Source organism: Asterias amurensis, chromosome 2, assembly GCF_032118995.1.
Source record: "Asterias amurensis chromosome 2, ASM3211899v1".
NCBI classification, from domain to species: domain Eukaryota; kingdom Metazoa; phylum Echinodermata; class Asteroidea; order Forcipulatida; family Asteriidae; genus Asterias; species Asterias amurensis.
In genome coordinates this window covers 28,901,495-28,927,150 of record NC_092649.1, presented here as the reverse complement: position 1 = coordinate 28,927,150, position 25,656 = coordinate 28,901,495, and the positions used below count along the sequence as shown (strand labels likewise).

The window sequence follows — 25,656 nt, the reverse complement described above, 5'->3', positions numbered from 1 at the left end:
ATAACCAAAACAAAACAAAAGCCAGGGACGTATGCCTGGAAATAAAAAAGTTTACCAAAAAACTGTAGCACGAAGGCCTTCAATTCCATTGATTGTAATTGTCAAAGACCAGTCTTCTCACTTTGTGTATCTCAACATATGCATAAAATAACAAACCTGTGATAATTTGAACTCAATTGGTGGTCGAAGTTGCAAGATAATAATGAAAGGAAAAACACCCTTGTCATGCTTGTCACACAAAGTTGTGTGCTTTCAGATGCTTGATTTTGAGACCTCGAAATCTAATTCCGAGGGCTCAAAATCAAATTCAGAGGAAATTACTTCTCTCTCGAAAACTACGTTACTTCAGAGGGAGCCGTTATACTATCAAAAGCTCCCCATTACTCGCTACTAATGAAGGGTTTTTGTGCTAATAATTATTTTTAGTAATTAACAATAGTGTCCACTGCCTTCGAGCACTATCCCTACTTCATTTACATAAAACCATTTAGCACGAATTGTTGCTTTGTAGGACACAAAACACAATGTCCACAGATTTACGTTAAACCTAAATGGTGTGAAGATAATAATGGTAGAAAGCCTCAATGATATCAAAACCCAGAAAGATATAATAAAAGCCACATGGGGAAGGTTTATGCACTAGACACCTGTGCCATTCCGTTATATACTCATCCAAAGGTGAAGTTGATGCATCAGAACCACCGCAACCTGCTCATAAGAGAGTGTTATGTACATGATACTAATCGCAAACCTTGTGTTTCTAATAGCTGTATTGAATCTTCGATTGTGTTTTCATTAATAGTGTGACTTGTAGAACAGTGCCGCATAATGAATCTGAACCATTGGATCTGATTGTGATTGTAACTGGGTTAAATGGTGCCTTGCAGACTGGAACACGAGTTGGTATATTCACATATAAGGTAGGTTTTCAATTTATTCTTGATGAAGAATCTAATTTATTGTGATGTCAGTGAAGAGGGTCTAGGGAAATATCCTTTGTTTGTACCCTTGAGAACACAATGCAATTTAGGCTTTTGAATTGGGTTTATAAGAACCCCAAGGTACACTCACTCTTAATAATGAGCTTACTGAAGTTGCTAGACATCTTACTACAGGCACAATTAGGATCAATATTAAATTGTATACACTATTGAGATTGCACTGTCTGATTTGATCAACTCTTGATATGAAGAAAGAGGGCACATCTCAAATTTTGAAAATCAGTTACTTTAATCACTCTTGATTCTATGTGTGTTGCAATCCTGATAGGGACCCACCAATGAGTATTAACAATTATGCATCTGACGTTTCCCAACATTTTTGATACATAGAATCATTGTCTGCTCAGGTGCAAACCATTCCAGTCAGAGCATTACAGCGTTATATGTGGGTCTTGCTGGTTATTACCTACTGCATATAAACTCCTCCCTTCTGACAATTGTTGAGTTTTCAAATTGCTAGTTACATAATGGAGAATGCCATGAGATTTAAAACCTTTTTTTCTCACCTTCATTTTTTTTACCCAATTTAAAGGCAGTGGACACTATTGGTAATTACTCAAAATAATTATTAGCATTAAACCTTACTTGGTAACGAGTAATTGGGGAGAGGTCGATAGTATAAAACATTGTGAGAAACGGCTCCCTCTGAAGTGACGTAGTTTTCGAGAAAGAAGTAATTTTCAACGAATTTGATTTCGAGACCTCAGATTTAGAATTTGAGGTCTCGAAATCAAGCATCTGAAAGCACACAATTTTGTGTGACAAGAGTATTTTTTCTTTCATTATTATCTCGCAACTCCGACGACCGATTGAGCTCAAATTTTCACAGGTTTGTTATTTTATGTATATGTGAAGATACACCAAGTGAGAAGACTGGTCTTTGACAATTACCAATAGTGTCCAGTGTCTTTAAATACCGTAGCAAACTTTTGATTGAAGGAGTCTATCCTTAAGATATAAAAACAATGAAACCATCTTCAAAATATTGGGCAATGCTTCTTGGGAAACCGAGTACGATATGCCAAGATGGACATCATGCAATAGTTTACATGTAAGGCGTGCAACAACCGTCCCCCTATATAATGCCCACCTGGTATTCACTACCAACTGTTATATCTATTTCACTTGGTACATTCTGCCAGACCTGTTTTCTTTCTGGTCTGGAGCTGTTAGGTTAAAGTTATCAAAGCGGTTAGATGATTAATAGCTTAGTGAGCCATCTCCTGGACCATACTGGGTGATTGTTAAGATTGACTCTGGGGGAATAATCCCAAATTAACGTTATTGTTTGGTTCAAGGAGGGGAGCTATGATTGTGGACTGGACAACAATGGCCCAAAAGGGAACAGTATGAAGCTGGGCCAGTGCATCCAGTTGCTCACCTGGTTTTAAGACACTGGGTGGGATACCAGGGGTGGTTTTTTATCAGCACGCCATGATGGTTGCTGGTGTTGCTTGGATTTGTGAATTTCACCCAGAGTTCTTTGCATGCTGATCATGCATGCTGATCATGCACTTTTGGATTTGCATATGGTCTTTAAGTAAAAAGGAACATTCTGATATTTGACAAATTTGCATTTTGATTATGCAGGACCCGATTATTAGTGAAGTCACACCAACAATTGGTCCTCAGTCTGGTGGCACCCTGGTGACCATCAAGGGTACATCACTGGATGCTGGTAAAGACATAAAGGCAGACATAGGCGGCTTATTGTGTGTGATTGAAAGGTAATTCATTTACCATCGTTCATATACTAAGGTAAAGGTTGGTTTTACTATGCAAGTTTGAGTGGTAAACCGTCAACTTTGCCTTTTAGGTATATATTTACTGTCAAGGCAGTGATTAGTCTCTGCAAGATTAATCAGGCCTGTGAAATCTCCGCTTTAGAGCGGATTTCCGCTCTTTTTAATTTTCCCATTTTTCTTGGGTTCCGCTCTTTTCCTGTTCCTTGTTTTTCTTGTGGGCTCCGCTTTTTTCCTGTTCCGTTTCTATCTTCTTCTTTTTTACATCCAAAATAGATTGTCAAGCAGGCACGTACCTGGAATCGGGAAGCACTTTAATTGCAATTTGATTTTGACATGTGAGTCGGGGGCTAGACCCAGTAAAATGCTCCGTGTTGGTCTTTCATTGGAGCCGTTGTTGTTAATTTTTCGTTTAGCGTGTTGTCTATTTTACATGTACTTCAATGTCATTGTTCCATTGCACCAATAGAGGGCGCTTTACTATAAAGCCAACACCTTGAGACAAGATTAGGCACACATGGTTTTCCCATGCGACGTACATTGTGTATGTACATGTACGGTGTGTATTTTTTTGCGACAAGTAAAATATATGACAGTCGACGACAAGGACTCGTTGCGCTTGTGGATTTATTCCTAAAGGAATGCTACAAAAATATCTTGAAAATGATGATGTACAACAAATTGTTACATGTAAGAATTGTGGCCTATGTTCCTGTTAATGTGTTGTCTACGCTTCAGTTTTTAATTAAAGCCTTTTATTACGTTCGTAGTGCTGGCCCAAAATCCGGTCACAATTTTCCGTTTTTTTTTCTCATGACCCGCTCACAGGCCTGATTAATACCGTTTACCACATATTTTTAATGGATGTTAAATTGGCATCAGTAATAAAGAATGTTATTTGGTTTTACCCTCACACATTTGTGTGTGAAACAATTGTGAGTACCTTCCCATTTCCCGAAACGACAATGCTTTACAACATTAAATTAAATTATTAAATTGTTGTTGTACCCACTGCTTAAATATCACCTCTAGCGACAGGGTAAGCTCTGTGGTATAGTGGTAAGACATGCTGCTCTCTGCTCCAGAATGGCACAGTCAGGGGTTCGAACCCACCCAAGTAGTTTAAATGTGCTTAACACACATTATAACTATTTAGAGCAGACATTTAAGACCTATGAGTAGAGACTGAATAAAAAAACAGTGCACAATCGGGGTAAAACTTCATTGTGTATTAAATATCTGCATGATTTTTTTTTTTGCATCAGGGACAAAGTTAACGACAACAACATGACGTGCCTTACATCCGGAGCCTTAAAAACTGGTGAGAAAAATTTTACAGTCCTCTTTGATGGCTCAGTGAGAAACACCTCAATGATGTACAAGTACGAGACTGATCCTAAAGTGGGGAAGGTGACACCTTCAAAGAGTGTATTGGCGTAAGTCTAAGCTAGTTTATTGTAGAGATGCTTGCCAAGTCTATGGATACATGTACAAAAACAGATGTACCAACACTTTGTGTGTAACCACAGTATCCATGATTTGCATCAACGTTAATATTTGATACAGGAGCTCATACATGTGCATTAACTAGCATATTCCATATTCTATTTTGGGTGTATTTTTTTCCCCTAGATTAAAAAAACACTTTGCATGAGATTGCTTTTAATGCTGTCATTCATAATTGAAATGTACTAGTAATTTGAAAGCAAAAGTTGAGAAAAATGCAGTGTGAACAGTCTGTTTGTTGCCATGCTTGTTAGAAACTATCGTTCTACACGTAAATGAACAGTTGAACTAAAATGCTATAATATTATAAAAAGAGCATCTTCAAAATATCTTTGGATTTGTTTTGCTCACCAATCCTATGTCATTGTTTGATGTATACATTGGCCAGATGACAAGAGGCTGTTTGAATCTTATATTTTAGCAGAGTGTAGTGCAAAGAATTAGTATGTCTGTGGTGGATCAGGCACCAGTACGTTTCACAAGTTAGTGTCATTTCAAGAAGTAGTTGAATTGATTGGTTGATTGATTGATTGGTCAATCGATCGATCGACCGATCGATCGATTGATGGATTGATTGATGGATTGATGGATGGATTGATGGATTGATGGATGGATTGATGGATTGATGGATTGATGGATGGATTGATGGATTGATGGATTGACTGATTGATTATTTTACAGAGGAGGAAGAGTGGTGAAAGTCAACGGAACCAATCTTCACATCATTCAGAAACCTCAACTTCTGATTACCGTCGATGAGGAAGAATTCAGAGGGGTAAGAAACTAAAATTATTCTAAATTGTGTTTTTCTCCCACTTCAATCAATTTAACTAAACCGAGCATTTAGTGCATTTACGTGGCGTTTGCTGTAACCCCCCCCCATTTGTTCTTCGCAGTGTGTTTGGAGACTCATGTACCTGTAGCTAGTACAAATAATTGAAGGATTCTGCTCTAGCAAAGCAAAGTTTGTGGGTTCTAATCCTACCCAAGTGCTTTGCATTTGAATTTTGTCACAGAACTTGGGAAAACTATTTGAATATACAGTGCTTAACTCTTTCATCGTTCATGTACCATTTATTTTATGAATATATGAGCGGTTTACTAATTTTTGCAAAAAGGCAATCCCCTCAAACACAGGTCACAATACCTCCCTCAAGAGTCTTCTTTACACTTCTGAGAACTGTGTGGTCCTGCAATCTTTCTTTTTCATTTTACTAATATTTTTTATGGGGGCCCCTTCTACTTTTCAAGATGTCATGAGCGTGTGGACAAGTTTCCTTTCCCAACTATGTTATGTGCGTATAGTGTGTAGATGTACTCACCACATAATATCTTATTGCAGCCTGGTAGCCTTTATCTATGGATGATGTTGAATGGTCAGGCAGTAGGAGGGTTAACTATTATTGTTTATTTTTGTATCTCTTGATCAGGATTGTACAGTGATGAGTGAAACCTCCATGAGTTGTATCACCCCAGCAGTGCAGCTCCCTAACAGTAGCCAGACTGATTCTCCTACCAGAAGGCGGGTTGCAAGAGCAGCAGAAGATGGAGTCAATGTAACCACCGGATTCATCATGGATGGAGTTGTAGGATTGAGAAACTGGTGCAGCGGTAAGACAGCGGGTTGCACGCCCATGGAGTACGTCCAGGATCCTGTCTACTATGGCTTTGATCACCCAAGTTACGAATACACTGATGGAGTTGGCATAAAGGATGGGAGCACGCTGCAAGTTCGTGTGAGTACCTTGATGAAGTAGCATAGGGGGTACAGATTCAAATCTTCAAGCCTCTCATAAAGCTGCATAGGGGGTACAGATTCAAATCTTCAAGCCTCTCATAAAGCTGCATAGGGGGTACAGATTCAAATCTTCAAGCCTCTCATAAAGCTGCTTAAGCAGAACATGCTTAGCAGAAATGAGCAGGATACCAGTCACAAATTGTCACATGGTAGTTTGGCTGGTAACCTTATTCTGGTAAGCAAATTTGTTTGTGCTGAGCTATTTTTTTTTGCGCTTTCAATGAATTTAGGCCCTGGTAGGAATAGATTTCCAATACATCTTGGTGAGAACCAAACCCATAAACTAATTTCTTCATCTTTTTTTTCTGATGTGAATTTAAGGGTGCTCGCATTAATTGGGCCATAACAAGTGAAGAGATCACGGTGTATGTTGCGGACAAACAGTGCACCAGAATCAGCATAGGAGAAGCAAACTTGTTCTGTGATTTACCGGAAGATCAACCCCGGCCTGGCAATTATACTGGAGGGAACGCCGAGATGAATCTGCCAATTGTTATGGTCAGTAATTAGTCTTCTTTTGAGTGTCTTGAGGCTTAATTGTGAGGCACTAGGTGGCAGCAGACATCATGGTGGTTGTATACATGAGTTCTGAGCATGCTCACAAGAACCAGGTACTCTAGCTGCCATCATTATATGATGTGTGCCATACTGCCTTGATCATGCTGACATGTCAAAGTCTATTCCCAATAAACAACAAACTGACACTATACCTGTTGCAACCCTCTTTATGGAATGTTGTGGCTCGGCTGTTTATATGTATCAGACTGGAGTTCTGATGGCTAAGCCATTAGGGTGTGGGTTCAAGTCCAGGTCATGACGCTTGTGTCCTTTAGCAAGATACTTATAATTCACCAGCTAACAACACTTTATAAGATGATCAATGGTGTAATCAAAGGCGACCACAGCCACATTTTAGAATTAAAACCGCAGAGGGCAAGAAAGGGCAACGATAATCAGTTCAAAATACCCAGCATCTCATCTACCATCTATGAACAATCTTTTTTTCCAAGAAAATTATGGGATAATCTTCAACAATCCCTCATAGATTCCAAATCCCACCAAATCTTCAAAAGCAATTACATTCACAATCTACTAGGCCTAAACAACAACAACAAATCGAATTAGACGACGCTCTCCTGACCTCCTTGTTTTAGGAAGTTTTAGGAGGAAAATCTACCAAGTACCAAGTTAAAGGCAGTGGACACTATTGGTAATTACTCAAAATAATTGTTAGCTTAAAACCTTACTTTGTAGCGAGTAATGGAAAGAGGTTAATAGTAGTACACTTTGTGGGAAACGGCTCCCTCTGAAGTAATCAAGCATCTGAAAAAGCACACAACTTTGGGTAACAAGGGTGTTTTTCTTTCATTATTATCTCGCAACTTCGATGACCGATTAAGCTAAAATTTTTACAGGTTTGTTATTTTATGCATATGTTGAGATACACCAAGTGAGATGACTGGTCTGTGACAATTACCAATAGTGTCCAGTGTCATTAAATAATCATGTTGACAGAAAAACCATCTATGCCCCTACCTTCACAAGCCTCATTATTTGAATATACACAAAAATTTGCACAGTCTGTTGTCTTTAGCTTTGCATATATTGTTAATAATGGAAGATATTTTCTGTTTACAATCAGGTCAAACATGGAACCATAGACTACACCATAGGTCCCTTCAGATACTCTACAATTCCCTGGATTATCATCGCAATATCTGTCATCTGTGCTGTTGTGATATTAGTTGCAGTGATTTTGGCTGCCGTGTTAGCCAGGAAGTCTGCGGGTGCCTCAAAGGAGGTGTACAAATGTCTGGAGGATATTGACAGGGTTCAGCGAGAGCTGGGAGAGGATATGAGGAGAGGTGAGTTGGGTTCAGTTAGGGGAACAGGCTTGGGATCAGGGCCTTATGTCATGTAAGCTTTCTAAGCAAAGACAAATTATGCTTAACAGAAACTGGTAGAGCCAGAATTCCATAAAGTATGCGTTGTTACAACTGGTGCCCAACTGATTTTATGCCTAGCACAGAAATTTGCTCAGCAGTATTTTATGCTTTACAGCTTTATGAAATTGGGCCCCCGCTTTTAGTTGGGTAGGAGATAGGGCTGAGGTCAGGTGTTGATCCTGGGATCAGACATTTGGTCGGGATTGAAAGCAAGCTGGTTTTCAGGCATTGAATCAAGCCAGTGATTAAACTCGAGATTGGGCTTTTCATAAGTGTTGGGATCAGGAGAGTGTGGGCCAAGTTGGGGGTTAATGTAGGAGTCGGGCAAGGAAAACAGCCTTTGGATCTAAATTAGGATCTAGCTTGAGATGCAGCTTTTTAATGAGGTTTAGATAAGATTTTGGTCAAAATGCTTTTGATAACATAGGGATCAGGCAGGGGATCAGGATTGGAGACGAGGAAGGGATTCAATTTTAGATCAAGCTGTTCCTAAGGCTAGAAATCAGGCTCAGGACCAAGCTTGAGATGGGGTTGTTCATAGATCAGGGGCTGATTTCATCTCAAGACAAATGGTCAGTATTACCATAGTGATATGTATGGCAACATTACTTAGTGACTACGATCTTTATGCAGTTACGCTCAATCTTAGTTCTTTGTGAAATTGGCCCAAGGTGCTACAGCGCAATTATCAGCCACAGCCAGGAACAATTGGGCGAACCCCTTCTCTTGTTACACAACAATTGGACAAACGGCTTTACGTCCCATAAGAAACCTCAGAATGTCTGTTTTACTAAATTCCAAATAGCATGATGTTTACCATTTGATTTGAATTTTTTTGTGTGAGCAGCCTTTGCTGAACTTCAGACCGACATGACGGACTTGACAAGTGATCTGGAGGGCCTTGGAATGCCATTTGTCGGCCAGCGAGACTATGCCACCAACATGTTGTTTGTTGCCTTGGAAACAAAGCCAATGACCTCTGACCCAGTGGTAAGTTTAGGTAGTGACCTGAGATGAACTCTTAAAAAATGTTATGTATTTTTGTTTTATCTGTCTGGTAATGGTACCAAGAAATCTAACAAAAGTGCCTCGACCCAAAGGTGTGAGATACATATGAAGAGAAGATGATGTTGAAGAAATGTCGGATGAAGATGTGGGAGGAAAACCTCAACTGGGGTAAAACTGTGTGGGCTTTGGCTTGATGGGTACTTTACACCACGGAACAACGGAACCCACAACATTTGTCTTTATTTATCATGGACTCTGCAGAGAAATCTTTTGAAAAAGGAAATATTAGTACCGAGAAAACAGTTCTAATTACACATCGGTGTCTTGGAAAAACACAAATAATATTCTTCATCCCCAATGCAAGTTTAGAATCTTTACAAACACAAGGGAAACTATAACAAACCTCTGAAACAATTGCTGGACTACAGAGATGCCTTTCATTTGTTGATAACTACTTTTTTTTGCTTATTGATAGAATCCCGAGGAGCATGTTGAGAGAGCGATGAAGAAGTTTTCTGACCTCCTTGGAAATAAGACTTTCCTCCTGACAATCATTCAAGTCCTGGATGCAGAGAGAGAGTCCAAACTGCCAGTCAGGGAGAAGTAAGTTGAGTCCATAAAACCTTGTAAACCCTTATAAGGTGCTAACAAATTGGGTCTCAGAATTCATCACCGCAATAACCTATCTTTCTGAAAGTTTGTATATACTCAGCGCCTTGAGTACCTTGTTTGGTAGATACGTGCGCTATATTAGACTTCCATAATATTATTATAGGAAACAGAAGGAAAAAAAATAACAAGTCTCTTACCTCACGTTAAAACATGGTAAAAAGTTTTTTTTCTCTGAAACACTCCAAGCCAAAATTCTGAATAACGCAAGGTAGAACAAACCCGCGCAACTAAGGACTTGTGACGTCATCGGCCGAAAATAGCTCCCTTAATTGGCCAAAGCTGGAGAACTGGGCACAAACCCTATGGGGAAATTACGCCGATGATGTCAATGGGTCATTGCAAATCTTTATCATAGATAAGCAGTTTTTGACTCTCGGCTGAAAAAGCCTCATGGTGAAGTGCATTTTTGACTTGAATTATTTATTACTAAATGCAAATTTTAACTTTAAAATTGTTATAAACATGCTCCTTTATGGCAGAAACATCACGCCTACTATCTCCTGTATTATCTTTCCACTGCAAACCATGAGTGGACATACCAGGTTTGTGGTATACCAAGATACGCTGTGAGAACGCACTCTCCTTGGGAAACTGTAGAGGGCTCACTGTATTGGGGAAACGTCTGTATTCATGACAGTCTTACTTCATTTTGAATAATAAGAATCATCTTCAATGTTCCTTTTCATGTTTTTTGTGGTCATTTTCTTTTCAGGGCAGCAATTGCTTCTCTACTCACCGTTGTCATGATGGCTGAGAATAAACTGGGATACCTCACCGAGTGAGTATTGTGAAATGAATTATCTCATTGCAAGCTTTGGATTTCATCTTTGAGAGCGACGAACCGTTCTCCGTTTTATAAGGGTACTTTACATTTGGAAATCTAAAAGTCTATAGGAAGCTTGTGAAGGGGGCACCCGAGTGTACAGTACTCAGCACACACTTTGTGCGTCTGAAACCAAATAGTGTTTGTTTTAATGTTGGTTTAGGTGGTGTTGTATTTCCTTTATTTTTTTTATTTTTGATCACTACATCATGTTTGTGGCACCCTGTAAGTTACATGCAAGGTGTAATTCCATTTTTAAATTTTATTTTTTAATTTTAATTTTAGGAATAACCAATAAACAAAGCTATTTAATGAGGGTGAGAAAAAAAATTAAAATAAATTATAATAATGTTGTTTTTAATTGGGGTTTTGATCCACAGCATACTGTTCAGTTTGATGACCCAAATGGTTCAAGACAGTTTGGATAACAATCGACCAAGGACGCTTTTCAGACGGTAAGATTCTATTGGTTTTTATAGACCCTTCTCTTGCAATGTGGCAGAAGTGCAATCTTAACTGCGAAAAACTATGACCATTTATTACTGCCATTGAAAGAAATTACGGCCAGAAATAAATATTTGGAAATAAAAGGAAAGGTCACTATCTGTTGTTCCTTTTAAAGATTGCAAGCTCAGCACCTGCTCAATTATTAAAATGGAAAACATTCATGTTGTTATGTATCGAGGGCTAAAATCATTGTGCTTCTTAACCGTAAGAACATTTTGTGCTTAAGATAGCTGAGAAAGTTTAATTTTTATTTTATTGTTTTGTCAGAACGGAGTCCATTGTGGAGAAATTACTGTCCAACTGGATTGCTTTGTGTCTTTATGATTCTGTGAAGGTAAGACAAATCCTCACTTTTTGACCCTAGCAGAGTCTTTTTCAAATGCTAACTGGTAATGCGCCACACACGCACAAGTAAATAGGTGAACAGTAGCTTTCAATAGATTGTAAAATGAGTGTCTGGGAACTTTAAGTACTAAAATGCAGTGAGTAGTGGACTCTAGGGGAATAACTTAAAAGATCTGGGGTCGATTTCACAGAGAGTTAGGACTAGTCCTAACTTAGGACTAGTCCTAAGAGATATCAAAAACGTACGGCTAGTCCTTAGTTAGGACTTGTATAAGACTAGTCCTAACTCTTTGTGAAATCCACCCCTGTCTAACAATGCATAAGATTTTCCATGGGGGAGCCTCGCACTATAGGCATTTTCACCCAACTTTAAAAACCTGTTGCTGCTCCGTCTGACAAGACCAAGCCTGAGATCTACACGCAATGCGCTTTATGTTCACCCAAAGTCATTTGCCAGTTATGGGGAGAGGGCCTTTTCCAACATAGCACCAAGACTCTGGAATTCGTTTCCTGAAGACTTCATCACAAAAATGCACAACATCACACTCTTTCAGCAGACACATAGAACACACTTTTCCAGGCTTGCTTTGCCGACCATTTTGATAATGCATTATCTAAATTTGTTTTAGACCGGTTCCTTTGAATGTTTTACTTGAAAGTGCCTTACAAATGCTGTATTATTATTTTGATTCCATATCCCAGGATTACACAGGCTACCCATTGTTCGTTCTGTACCGTGCCATCAAGTGTCATTGTGAGAATGGACCTATGGATGTGATCTCAGGCCAGGCTAAGTTCACTCTCAGTGATGAAAGGCTTCTGACTGAAGATATTGAGTTCCGTGAGATGGTAAGAGTATATATTGCTCGATATGTATCAGTCTTTCCACTGTCTGAACCGTTGATAATAATATAATAATAAAAACCACTTTGTATATAGCGCTTTTCACACCCCTGGTGTCTCAAAGCGCTTCCAACATTATTACCAAAGGTCATTGGGCCTTAATTCATTCCTTAAACCATCTCAGCTCCATAGGGAGTATACAGCCGTGCAACATTATTATGCGGTACTCAGCTAAATCAATCACAAGAACCATCTCTGCCCTCACAGGTACCCATTTACCCCTGGGCGGAGAGAAGCAATTATAGTTAAGTGCTTGCTCAGGGACACAAGTGTCACAACTTGGACTTGAACCCACACTCTGCTGAACAGAAGCACCAGAGCTTGAGTTCGGTGCTCTTATCCACTCGACCACAACACCCTGCCATTTAATATCATCATCGACAAACATGTGTTGTTTGTTCTTCTGTTAAAGTGACACGTTGTGGCCAAGCGATCTATAACACCAGACTCTAGGTTTGATGTTTCTGATTGGCAGAGTGTGGGTTCAAAACATGGTTGTAACACTTTTTTGTCCAAAACCGGGGCTCAACTTCATAGAGCTTCTTATTGACATTAACAGATCTTAGTGGCTCGTATTTTACCTAAAAATGATTGTTACTATTTTAACAAACTTAAAAGCCATCATGCAGCTACTTGCCCTTAAATGATATTGACTTTTCTTTTGTTGATAAACAAACCGCCTTGGTTGGCATGATAAACAAACCGCCTTGGTTGGCATGTACAGTGCAAAAGAAAGGTCTATATATGTTAAAATGTATATATTGGATTGAAATGGCATACTCCCCATTTCTACAGACTTTGACTGTCATTGTGAATGATGCTGATGGGGAGACTAAAGAAGTCAAGGTGCTAGATATAGACTCCATCTCCCAAGTCAAGGAGAAGATCTTAGATGCCATCTTTCGCAACAAACCCTACTCCACCAGACCCAGTGCCAAAGAGGTTGATCTTGGTGAGAACTTTTATTTGTAAAGATATTTACATGGTGCTACCACAAGCCTCTCCTGATTTTGAGTTGTTGCACCACTAGGGCACAGATTCATCGAGCTGCTTAAGCAGACAATATTCCTTAACATGTTTCTGCTAAGCAAAAATTGGCATTTTGGCTGGTAACCATATTCTAATGTGCTCCGCTACTTTTTGTGCTTAAGCAGCTCTATGAAAGGTGGCTCTTCTCAGAGCCAACACAACTTATAAAAGAAATGTCCATGGTGCTACCGTAAACCTCTCTAGATTGTGAGTTGTTACACCACCAGCTCTTGGCAGAGCCAACACAACTCTTAGAAAAATTTTCATAGTCTTCAAAACAGTGAATTTTAATTGATGAGTAAATTTGTTGTTTGTTTTCTTTTCAGAATGGCGAAGTGGAAAAGCTGGACACATAATTCTACAGGATGTTGACCCCAATAGCCCAAACCTTGAAGGTTGGAAAAGAGTTGGCACACTTAAGTACTTTCATGTAAGTCCCACTCTTGTAAGGATGACAATAACTAACCACTTTGCATCAGTAGTCCTAAATTTTCCATTCCTCTGTGCTGTCTTATTTTGTTGAGCTTTTGGATTTTCGTTGTTGTCATAATGAACCCTGGTTTGACAGCGGACAGTCAACCAAGGTTCTGATTATAGAAGCAACGGGACTTGTTCTTGTTGTGAGAAAATATAATGATAAATAATAATAAAATTTGGTTTTTATTTAGCGCTTTATACACCATGTCTCAAAGCACTTCCAACATGTATTACCCTGATCACTTGGCCATTTCATTCCTTAAACCATCTCAGCTAAGCTAAACTAATCACAAGAACCCTCTCTGCCCTCACAGGCACCCATATATCCCTAGGTGGAGAGAAAAAATTATAGTAAAGTGTCTTGCTCAGAAACACAAGTGTCATGACCTGGATTCGAACCCACACTCTGCTGAACAGAAACACCAGAGCTTGAGTTCGGTGCTCTTATCCGCTCGGCTACAACACCCACATATGAGTATTATGTGTTCATCGCTTGCCAAACCTAGGCAGGGTCGATAACTAGCCATAGTTTGCTGGACTCTTATAGAATACTTGCACTAACCTCCCGTTGGGTCAAATACAATGATCAACAATGTTGGTAAAGCTGTCTCCTGTTTGAATGGGGACAGTGTAGCATATCATGATAGTTTCATGCCTGTTCACTCTACCGTTGGAATTTCCAGCTTAATATACACAACAACCATATGACTGACTCCAACCAGTAGAAAGCACTCCAAAGTTGTTTCAGGTGTCAATAAACATGGGCTGTGGTTTAGAAAAATTTGACTATCAAGCTTTGGCTTTTAGCCTTTGATCATATTATGCCAAAAAATAGCCCCCATTACTTATGTCTAAATCCTAGATTTCTTGTGCCAATTTTTTTATGAGCAATGACCGCCTATGCAGGGGGTCTACAATGAAGTGTAGGTGACTTGAATGATGAAGCATCTACTGCTAGATGAGCAAAGGTACAATAATGTTTTCTGTCGTCTGTACAGGTCCCGAACAAGTCCAAGATGGCATTGGTTTCTGCACAGGCAATGTCTTCACAGGCAAGCAACTTCTACTCCCAAGATAGTGCATATGGTAAGATCAACAGATAAGTATTTAGTTGAAGTGAGGGTGCTGCGCAAGGGCTTTATGTTAATGACCTGTAGTCGATTTCAAGAAACGCTAGGATCAGGCTTATCCTATCTCGTGTTAGAACAAGTTACCCGTCCTAACTTAGGATGAGTTGAATTCGTCCTAACTTCTTTGAATCCGTAACTGAACACATCCTAAGTACTAAGATTAATCCTATGTTAGGAAGAGGTTGGTGAAATCATCGGCTGTCACATGAACATTTCCCAGCGGACCATTGAATTGTTGTTATTAAAGAGAACAGAAGATAATCCTCTCTGGTATAGACGATGTGACCTATGTTTACATTCAAACCGCCCTCTGTTGACAAACACTATATATGTCATGTTTCGCTGGGCACTGAGTTGCGTAGTCATAGTAAGATTGCGTACACTTTCTAGCTGGCTGCCAAAACACAAAGGTTTTGCCCGGCGGTATGCGCGCGTATCATGTTATGGTTTTCGTGTGACGTCGGAGATCACATCGTCTATACTAGACTGTTTTGTCCCCAATCAAAACTCACATCATGATGTCTCAGTAGTTGTCTTGTGCCCTGACTTCATGTCTTTTATTTGACTCCACAGCCAATGTTGGTTTTACAGGTGGGCGCTCCAATCGCTTTACAGTGGTAGAGGCTGACCCAGAGGACACTGCCAGGCTATGGCATCTGGTAAGCACACTTTGTAGCAATACAGGGAAGGTTTGGGGAAGCCTGGACACTGCCAGGCTATGGCATCTGGTAAGCACACTTTGTAGCAATACAGGGAAGGTTTGGGGAAGCCTTTCATGTCACGAGATAGAGAATTCAAGATGTTAAGTGTTCTTCATGCTTTCTAAGGCCATGGTCCAATTTCATAGAGCTGCTTAAGCAAAACTGGGTACTAGTTACCAGAATAAGGTCACCAGCTTCAATACAATTTTTCAAATACAAAATTACAAAATGTAACCCGCCAACTTAGTGTGTTCAGCAAAACAGTTAAGCAATATCTTGTGCTTAGCAGGTTTATGAAATTGGGCTCTCAACCAATTTGGCAGCTACAACTATGGCTATATTCTGGGTGCTTTGTGAAAAAAAGATAACAACATTTATGTTATATTTCTCAACTGTTTATAATGGTGTGGCTATGACCATAGAATACTCTATGCTATGACTAGAGAAACACCCTCATGCATTTGAGTACTTAATGCTTCTTGTTTGGCATTTTTTCCAGACAAAGGTTGAAGACAGCTATCAAGATGACACCTCACATAGAACCGTCAAGCAGCTGAAGAGGATGTCCATGATGCCTTCCCGTCCCAAGAAACGATTCCGTGAGATCTTCATCCCTCGACTCATCAGCACCAAGGTAAAATATCAACAATAGAAAGGACAACATTTATTATGCCATGGAATCTGTGAAGTCATGAAAACTTTAAAAGATAGTGCTGGTTTGTAATCCAAGTATACAATTCTGCCAGGATTCTCACAGGAACCCAAAATATTTGAGCATATAACCCCTGTACCAATGAAGCCCCATTGGCTTCCGGTAAATTATATAATCATGTATAAAATGTATTAGTTCATAAACGGTTAAAAGGTATAGCCCCTGATGACTATCTCAGTGAATTGCTGCATACTACTAGTTCTTGTTCACGTAGAAACACACGTTTGTCATGTGGTAAAACCAGACTACAGCACTGTAACACAAGATTATGCACATTTGGGGATAGAGCTTTTTCTACCATTGCCTCAAAATTGTGGAACCAGCTTGAATTTGTGCCTGAGGGAAACAGAGAATATTGATGTTTTTAGTTTCGAGCTAAAAACTTATTTCTACTCGAAAAGCATTTGTATGATTGTACAGACGCGTGTTTTTGTAGTTGTTGTGGTTTTTATTATCCATTCAGGTCTCTTTTAGCACTTTCGGTGTATGTCTTTTACAACTTTATTGTGGTCACAGTTGGTCTGTTGTTACACTCCCTTTGAATTTTAAATGTTTGCATAATTCTATTGTTTATTGTATATTTCCATTGTATATTGTTTATTTCTATAAATGCTTGTTGTTTTTGTCTTGAAATTTGTTGCTGATTTGAAACTTATGTTTATACCTTGTTGTTTTTCAGTTTATCTATTTATCTATTTTGTTTTGAAATGTTTCTCTGTATTAAGCGCCATGGGGCATTGCTTTAGATGGGTTTGGGGCTATATAAATCTTAACTATTATTTACTATTATTAAGGGCCTTGGTTCGAGTCCCGCTCGTCTTTTTTCTTTGTTCAAACGTGAGCATTTTAAAATGACGCACATCTTTGTCAAATGTGTTCAGCGGCACCCTAGAGCATGCCTTCATGATTAGGTTGCTTTATAACTAGTATTCATGAAAAACATCAAGATCTAATGTTCAAAAAGTTGTAGCCTTAGTAAGCCAGTCACATATGTTGAGATTTTATTAAACCTTAGCATTGTGGCTGCGTGTTCTATTATCAAACTCAAGTTCTGATGCATGTGTCATTGGAATATTGTAGACTTTCTGATACAACCATGTGTATTATCTCTTTTGTATGAGTTTTGGCTCTGAAAATAGTAGGTGTTGTCACGATGCTCGAACCTGAGCAGAGTATACCGTTTGAAACGCCGGGACCACACCGGCTCTTTTCAGAGCCATATTTTCTCAAAATAGATATTGCACATGGTTGTACCGGCATGTATACTTTTTATAGTTATTTTTATTTTTCACACCATGCAAAGCTTCAAACACCATTTGTTGGAATGTTGTTGATACAGATCAGCCAAGAACCATACTTCTCATACTGTGGTCATTGTATTGTTAGTACTGTCGGAATTTCCCTGAACCGTTTATTTCTTCGTTTGCCATTTCAGGGTACCATCCAGCAGTACATTGATCACATGTTTCAGTCCATCCTCAACGCAGACCACGCTCCTCGTGCTGTCAAGTATCTCTTTGACTTCTTTGATAGTCAGTCAGTCAGACATGATATTGAAGACTCTGGGGCAGTCAAAGTCTGGAAGGGAAACAGGTGAGGTTTATACACTCTCACAAGCTGACTCACACACGATGACTCACACACGCTGACTCACACACTCTGATTCAAACTCTCTGACTAAAACTCTCTGACTAAAACTCGCTGACTCAAACTCGCTGACTCACACACGCTGACTCAAACTCGCTGACTCAAACTCGCTGACTTAAATTCACTGAAAGACCTGATGACTGATTCGCAGTAGCTGACTCCCACTCACTGACAAACACACACTGAATCACTCAGCAACAAAAAAGCCCGTTCTTTACTTGAGCTGCTTCGTGTTTGGTATGGTGTATTGCCAATAAATAACTTACTCTTTGATTTGTAGGCTAACAAACTCCCCTTTACAATAATTAATTTTTCAGTTTGCCGCTGCGTTTCTGGTCTGGTGCCATTCGCCGCCCAGATTTCATCTTTGATATAAGACCTTCTCGCCCTGTGGAGGCCAGTATGGAAGTCATTGCTCAGGCGTTCTATGATGCTCATGAATCCAGCGATCAGAAACTTGGCAAGGTAAGGATTATGTGTAGTCTGGGTAGGGAGGTGATTAGTATTTTAGTCATTGCTTAAAGACATTGGACACCTTTCTTGGTAATTGTCAAAGACCAGTCTCCTCACTTGGTGTATCTCAAAATGTGCACAAAATAACAAACCTGTGAAAACTCGATTGGAGGTCAAAGTTGCAAGATAACAATGAAAGAAAAAACACCCTTGTCACAGGAAGTTGTGTGCTTTCAGATGCTTGATTTCGGGACCTCCAAATCTAACTCCCGAGGTCTCAAAATCAAATTCAAATAGTTTAGTGGAAATTTACTTCTTTCTCAAAAAATACGTTACTTCAGAGGGAGCCGTTTCTCACATTGTTTTATACTATCAACAGCTCCCGGATACTCGTTACCAAGAGGTTTTATGGTAACAACTATTTTGAGTAGTTACCAATAGTGTCCAGTGCCTTCAAATGCAATCTATGATGTTCATCGGATGATCCATGTGAAGATTAATATGGGAGTCACTGCTCAGACATTTTGTGCTGTAATTTTCAGACCCTCATGATGAATAGCGACAGTAAAGGTTGTGTGATCAATCTGGGTTGGGATGGGGGTGTTTGGTGAGGAGTTATATCCCTATGACTTTCTGTTATGTTTAGCCTTTGTCAGGGTTTCTGTGAAACTCATGAAGTCGGCATTTTGATGTAGGCTTGTGGGAGACCCCAGTAAGAGGGTTCTTTAGCCCTTTTGAAGTTGGCAGTCGAGACCTTTGTGCACTACATTCTATGGCACCTTAGTTAAGGGAGGTAAATTGTGTATTTCAGAAGATGGTGAGTGTAATTTTTCTTTTGGCTGTTTTGTTTTCTTCCATCAGAACTCGGACTTGAGCAAGCTCTTGTTTAAGAAAGACCTTGACGACATTGATCGTCTGGTCCAGTCTTACTACGAAGATATCTATAACATGCCAAGAGTGTCCTTTGATGAACTCAACAAGGAACTGATTGCAACTTGCCAGGTAAGAAGCCATATTTTGTTACTGTACTATAATTTGATCGTCTCATTCAAGCAGGTCGGTTTTTACTATTTTGGGCAGGCATGCAACTCTTCCACGGAATTCTGCGTTTTTTGTTGTGTTTTTTTAGCGTAAAAATTTTTTAAAAGCAGGGGAAAAAAAAAAAATTTACGTATTTTTTTTTTTTTTAGCCTAATATTTGCCTGGCATTAACAGTGTACAGCTACAATCATGTGCCTCGCTCCGCACTTGCCTTGTGCCTTTGAAAATTTTCCTCTTTTTTTTTCAACGGGCAGTTGCATGCCTGTTTGGGGGTGAAGATTTTGATTTGTCATTTTGATGAGGCAATGCACGGCGTGGTATCAATGTATATTCGGCTTGTGGTAACTGTCTACTAACTATGCTGGTCAGTTTGTTTTTCCTTGATGAGAACTTGTCCTGCTTGCAGGCCGGGAATATTACGGGGAGGTCATGGTCTCCTGGCCCTTGTCTTGGCCTTGGTGCCCTTTCAAAAGCTTCCCATAGACTTTCCAATGGAAGTGCCCTTCTCAAAATAAAAATGGACTTGCCCTCTCAAAGATGAAATTCCTGGCCTGCAGAATTGGGAAGACCACTTGTTCTAAAAGGAATTAAATTGTCCATTATTTTGACTTGACTTCTTGAGACATGCTGGCCTATTTAGTAGACAGCTAAAAGCCTAGTGTAGACATGTTGCCACTGCAAACCAAATGTACATTACAACCTGTTTTTCTGCATCTCTGAAACCAACTTGGTTTGAGAGCAACTGATTGTTTGATATTACTCAAAAATAAAAAAAATAATAAATCTACACTTGGATATGTTCATGGGGCAAAAATAAACAAAAAACAATATTTTGTACTTAATTCAGCTCTTAGAACTGAATACACTAGAAATCCCTGTAAATATATCAAATGCTTGTCATCTTAAAGAAGTGTGTGCTTTATAACTTGGTGTTTGATCTAACTGATATTTTGTTATCCATCCACAGAATTTCACTGGTTTGTTTAGCAAACTCAGCACTCTACTCCAGCTGTGGGACTACATCAGAAATTTCAATGAAAAGGTAAGCTTTGTTTTAACAATGATGTATTTTAGTAGAAGGGGGGCCTCTCATGAGCACAAAAAAAGGTTGCATACTGGCCCATCAAGTATGTTTGGGGTACTGCAGCTTTACAAAACCATTGTTTCATGATTGTTGTACTTCTAAGATGGCAGCCCGGGTTCCTTTTCACAAAGCACTAACAATCATTGTTAAAGATGAGTTGCCTGTATCACCATCATGTATCACTTTATTGAAAATGTTTTTTTTCTTGACTGTGCTTTTTACATGTGTGTATCTGATGTATGCCTTTACCTATTTATCGGTAATGTCTATTTTCTTAACAATGCTTTTACATGTGTATTTGATATATTCCTTTTTTCCCAACTATGCTTTTTTACATGTGTATTTGATATACATGTATGCTTTTACCTGTGTATTGATATTTTCTATTTTCTCAACTATGCTTTTACATGTGTGTATTTGATGTATGCTTTTACATGTGTATATTTGATGTATGCTTTTACATGTGTATTGATCATTTCTATTTTCTCAACTATGCTTTAATTTGTGTATATTTGATGTATGATTTTACCTGGTATTAATCAATTCTATTTTCTCAACTATGCTTTAATTTGTGTGTATTTGATATATGCTTTTACCTGTGTATTGATCATTTCTATTTTCTCAACTAAGCTTTTATGTGTCTGTATTTTACCTGTGTATTGATAATTTCTATTTTTTCAACTATATGCTTAAATGTGTGTGTATTCTGAAGTGAATTTGAATGGTGTCGGCCGTTTGGTTGATTTTTTTATTCAAATGAATAATACATTAATAATGATATTATAATAGTGTGACATCATTTTTTTCTTACCAAGGTTATGATTTGATACAGTTGAGATCAATCTTAATTTTTGTGAAATCAGCCTCAGTAACACTTATTACTTGACTACAAATGTTTTGTTGTTGTTGCGTTGTCATAGTGTGGATTTTTGTTATGGATCTGAGGCAGTTTTAAGTCGAAACACCAAGTCGTATTCTATGGTGTGTCTTGGCTGACTGCTGCAGCAAATTTCACAGAGCTGCTTGAGCATAAAAAAGTACATGTTGCTAAGCACAAACTAATTGTGCTTACCTGTATATGACTATATGACTGGTATCCCGCTCAATATTTTGCTAAGCAGTAATTTGTTAAACGAAATTTCCTGCTTAAGCAACTCCACATAATTAAACCTGTTTTCTTCCAACTCCTTATATCAACTCCTTAATTTAATTAAAGAATCATTTAATCCTTGTTGATTACTGTTTTTGTATGCCCCATTCTTGTAGTGAGTTGCCCGTCATTACTTAATATAAATACATGCTCAGTAATTCATAATCTTACAATAGAAATAGGTTACCTTGTTAGGCCTAGATGATGCTATTATTATTATTATTTAAATAATATTTTATGAAATCTTTACTCTTTTTATTATTATTAATATTAATATCTTTATTTACATCGGTGCATATGGGTAAAACACAAATTAATATGGTCCTTATTATTCTTCAGATTGTAGATGCTCTTGAAGAGGGTCAGGATGCTCAAGTGGACCATCTTGCTTTTAAGATGGTAGAGATTGAACAGATTCTGGCCAATGAAGACAGCAGTGATGAACATGACGTCTAGATTCCCATCAAGACAAGCGCCTCAAACCATCAAAGAGTGCAGGTTTGGATGCTATGTACAACACTCAAATAATGAGCCATTTGCGTGTCAGATATGAATATTGTCTGGTACAATGACATGCTTGATCACAAGTTACCACTTAAATTTAAATTCATTAGACTATTGAGACAGTTGCTATGTCACATGACAAGGGGCAAGCTTTTGCGTAGTTACATGAGAGATGGTGAACACCAATACACATTTCTGAATGGCTGTGTATGGCACAATAACTTTCCCCGAACCATTTGACATAACAACTGTCTTTATATAGACTTAAGGAATTTAAATGTAAGCGGTAAGGACGATGTGACCTATGTTTACATTCAAACCGCCCTCTGTTGACAAAACACTGTGTCTGTCATGTTTCGCGGGGCAAAAAGACACCTTTTTATGGTAAAATTGCATACACTTTCTAACTGGCTGCCAAAACACAAAGTTTGCCTGGCGGTATGCGTGCGAATCATGTTATGGTTTTTGAGTGATGTCAAAGGTCACATCGTGTACCAGATCTTATCTAAATCAAACTTGCAAATGGCTTATTAACTTAGAATGTGAAATTTGGGGCGGGGTGTGACGATGTAGGTGGTATACATGTACATTCTCTAATCTCATTTGTATTGTTAATCATATAAAACATGAACACTGTCTGTTTTTTTTTGTGTGAATTCTAGCAATCCTGTCTAATGCCTTTAACAAACACAATGGATATCTTTTATTTGATCATCACCCTTTCTCATTGCAGAGAGATGCAGACCACGCCAAAATTAAGAAAGAAATTAAGACAAGAAAACCACTTTGGTGCACTTGACGACCAATGCCCTGAAAGAAGAATATTACTAATCGTGGAAAATGACTCAAATACTGCAAATGAAACCTAGATTTAAGTAAGGTGCTTAGGACACTTAAGAATAATTCTCTTGAAACTAGAAAGACCTTTAAAGGCAGTGGACACTACTGGTAATTACTCCAAATAGTTGCTAGCATAAAAACCTATTTTGTAACAGGCAATGGAGAGCTGTTGATATTAGTAAACATTGAGAAACGGCTCCCTCTGAAGTAATGTAGTTTTGGAGCAAGAAGTAATTTCTTGGTAAAATATTTTAATTGAATTTTGAGACTTCATGTGTGAGGTCTCGAAATAAAGCATCTGAAAGCACAACTTGTGCGACAAGGGTGTTTTTTCTTCTGTTGACGACCAATTGAGTTCAAATATTCACATGTTTCTAATTTTATGCATATGTTGAGATACACCAAGTGAGAAGACTGGTCTTTGACAATTACCAAAGGTGTCCAGTGTCTTTAAACAGGCAAACATGAAATGGGCAGAGGTGTGGGGAATCATGCTTTTGTTTTAATAGTTTGGGAAATTAGCAACAACTATTATGTTTCAGTACTTATAAACAGGGTAATGATAACGGGAACTTTGTTAAGCAATCATGTAAATTTGCCAAACCTATTATAAAATCAGTACTACTGAAAACTGTCTAGCAGGATTTGTTAGGCATTCTTTATTCTTTCTCAAAAGTATTCAATACTTTTGAGAAAGAATAATACTATTGTGAAGTGAAGAAATTTAATTTATGGTTAGACAGCCCAGTTGGTAGAGTGCCTACGTACTAATCTGCAGGTCATAGGTTCGAAACTTGCTCTTGTTATTTGTCTTTGTTGAAACCCAAAAAATATTTATAATTATTTATCCAGACGGTCCGGTGTGTAATCATTAAGGGTGTAGACTTGTAAACCAAAATTTACGCATGCCGATTTAAAAACATATATATATAAGAAAAATACTTAATCATTACATGAAGGATACATAGATATTTTGTTTGACTTTTAAGCATGTTTTAATTGCACATTTACTCAGACATACTTGCCTTGACTGTATATTTTTGCCAACACTTTAATTCTTATGATCTGTTGATTTTGACATAAATGGAGGGATTTTCCCGTAATATGTTGGGGGGTTTTCTTCTTCTTTGAATTTTTTAGATGTCTATTTCACTGATATTTATGCAAGATATAATTCTTATGACAATTATTTTTATACCTTTTATACACCTTAAAATTATCATTGTTTTATTTAATCATAGAAAACTTCAGAAAATGCGTTAACATATAGACCAAGTGCTCCTTGTTCACATTTACAACGCCTTTTACTGCAATCTTCCTGTTGATATGCATTTGTTTTGCATAAATTTGGATCAGGAGTGACGCCAATGTCAGATAATTCAAAAGTAATCTGACGACATCACTCATCATGACATTATTCTAAACATGATGCAAGCACATACTTGTTTGGTGACAACTTTGATAAAAAAAAACTTTAAAAACCCAAAACTGTCCGGTTGAAAAAAATTGTGTTTTAATCAAATGAATGCTGTATAAGAATATACGACCAGCCTCCCAGCACATTCCCAAGATTTAATAAATCTGATGAATCAAAACAATGAAAAGTATTGTTGCTTGTGTTGTTGTAAGTCATTGGGGTGAAACTGTTTTCCATGGGTATGAGCGCAGCGAAGGAGCACAAAATTAATGTATTGGTTTAGCGGTGATAGCCTTGGGCAAATGATCTGTAATTGATGAAGTATGAGTGCAAGGTTTAATTAACTATATTGATATTGGTATTGAATTATTTCAATTGAGATTTTGATAATATTGAGCATGCATATTTAATTAAAAGTGTATTTTTTGTTATGGCTGCTTCCATGATCAGGGTACTGAATTCTGTGAGTAAAACAAGTGTTTGTCACTAAAAATACATCACTGCAGCAAGTGGCACAATCTTGAGCTGGGATAAACCTTAAATTTGTCAATCGATTCATTCAGTTAAACACAAAATAAAAAGTGGTCAGCCTTGCAGTTTTTACCAACAATTAGAAGGGTTTAGTCTTGTACTTTTTACATCGAATCATGACGGGTAAATCTTTCAATTTTTGCCTAAGATCATAAAGGGTAAATTTTACAGTTGTTACTTGTAATCATAATGAGTAAGCTTTGCAGTTTTCCATCAAAATTCAGTGTTTTTTTTCTCATTTTTTTTAAGGGATATGTTTTTATACTTTTTCTATAAACTTAAAGAAATGAATTTATATTTTTTTGACTACTCAGTTTTCAAGGCTTGTTCAAAGCTTGATCAATCAATAAAAATGCCTGTGATTGGAACAAACTAAGATCTCTGGCCTCCCAAGACTTGTTTGTTACTTTCCTTGTTCAAACACCACCAGGGTGGAGAATCTACTGTGAAATTATTCAGGGGTGGCGCTTGCAGAAGTATGAGAGTAAAACGTCTCTGTGTTGATAACTTAGAATTGCACAAAACAAAATAATGCTCATCAGAACTAGGTTACCAGTTAGATAAGCTATGTACCATCTGTGTCTAATAACCTGCTAATTTTTGCTTAGCAAATTTGTTGAAGCAGTCATTTCTGCCTTGACAGCTATATGAAATGGGGCCCAAGTTGTTGCATTTGCTCTATGCGATAT

General features: G+C 38.2%; 1 protein-coding gene across 1 annotated transcript in view; it reads left to right on the top strand.

Annotated features, from left to right (window-relative positions):
- The window catches only part of LOC139933759 (plexin-B-like), a 48,570-nt gene extending 23,227 nt beyond the window's left edge, over window positions 1–25,343 (top strand). The window contains exons 16-39 of the mRNA XM_071927957.1: window positions 803–920; window positions 2,592–2,728; window positions 4,009–4,179; window positions 4,931–5,024; window positions 5,680–5,985; window positions 6,369–6,545; window positions 7,690–7,912; window positions 8,841–8,983; window positions 9,477–9,604; window positions 10,386–10,451; window positions 10,877–10,951; window positions 11,271–11,337; window positions 12,051–12,197; window positions 13,047–13,203; window positions 13,607–13,710; window positions 14,756–14,843; window positions 15,461–15,546; window positions 16,088–16,222; window positions 17,736–17,893; window positions 18,265–18,412; window positions 19,262–19,402; window positions 20,409–20,483; window positions 22,015–22,173; window positions 22,913–25,343. Of these exons, the coding sequence (XP_071784058.1) occupies window positions 803–920; window positions 2,592–2,728; window positions 4,009–4,179; window positions 4,931–5,024; window positions 5,680–5,985; window positions 6,369–6,545; window positions 7,690–7,912; window positions 8,841–8,983; window positions 9,477–9,604; window positions 10,386–10,451; window positions 10,877–10,951; window positions 11,271–11,337; window positions 12,051–12,197; window positions 13,047–13,203; window positions 13,607–13,710; window positions 14,756–14,843; window positions 15,461–15,546; window positions 16,088–16,222; window positions 17,736–17,893; window positions 18,265–18,412; window positions 19,262–19,402; window positions 20,409–20,483; window positions 22,015–22,131 (3,061 nt within the window). The 3' untranslated portion in view covers window positions 22,132–22,173; window positions 22,913–25,343. The remainder of the gene's footprint in view (window positions 1–802; window positions 921–2,591; window positions 2,729–4,008; window positions 4,180–4,930; window positions 5,025–5,679; window positions 5,986–6,368; window positions 6,546–7,689; window positions 7,913–8,840; window positions 8,984–9,476; window positions 9,605–10,385; window positions 10,452–10,876; window positions 10,952–11,270; window positions 11,338–12,050; window positions 12,198–13,046; window positions 13,204–13,606; window positions 13,711–14,755; window positions 14,844–15,460; window positions 15,547–16,087; window positions 16,223–17,735; window positions 17,894–18,264; window positions 18,413–19,261; window positions 19,403–20,408; window positions 20,484–22,014; window positions 22,174–22,912) is intronic.
- The last annotated feature ends 313 nt before the right edge of the window (window positions 25,344–25,656 follow it).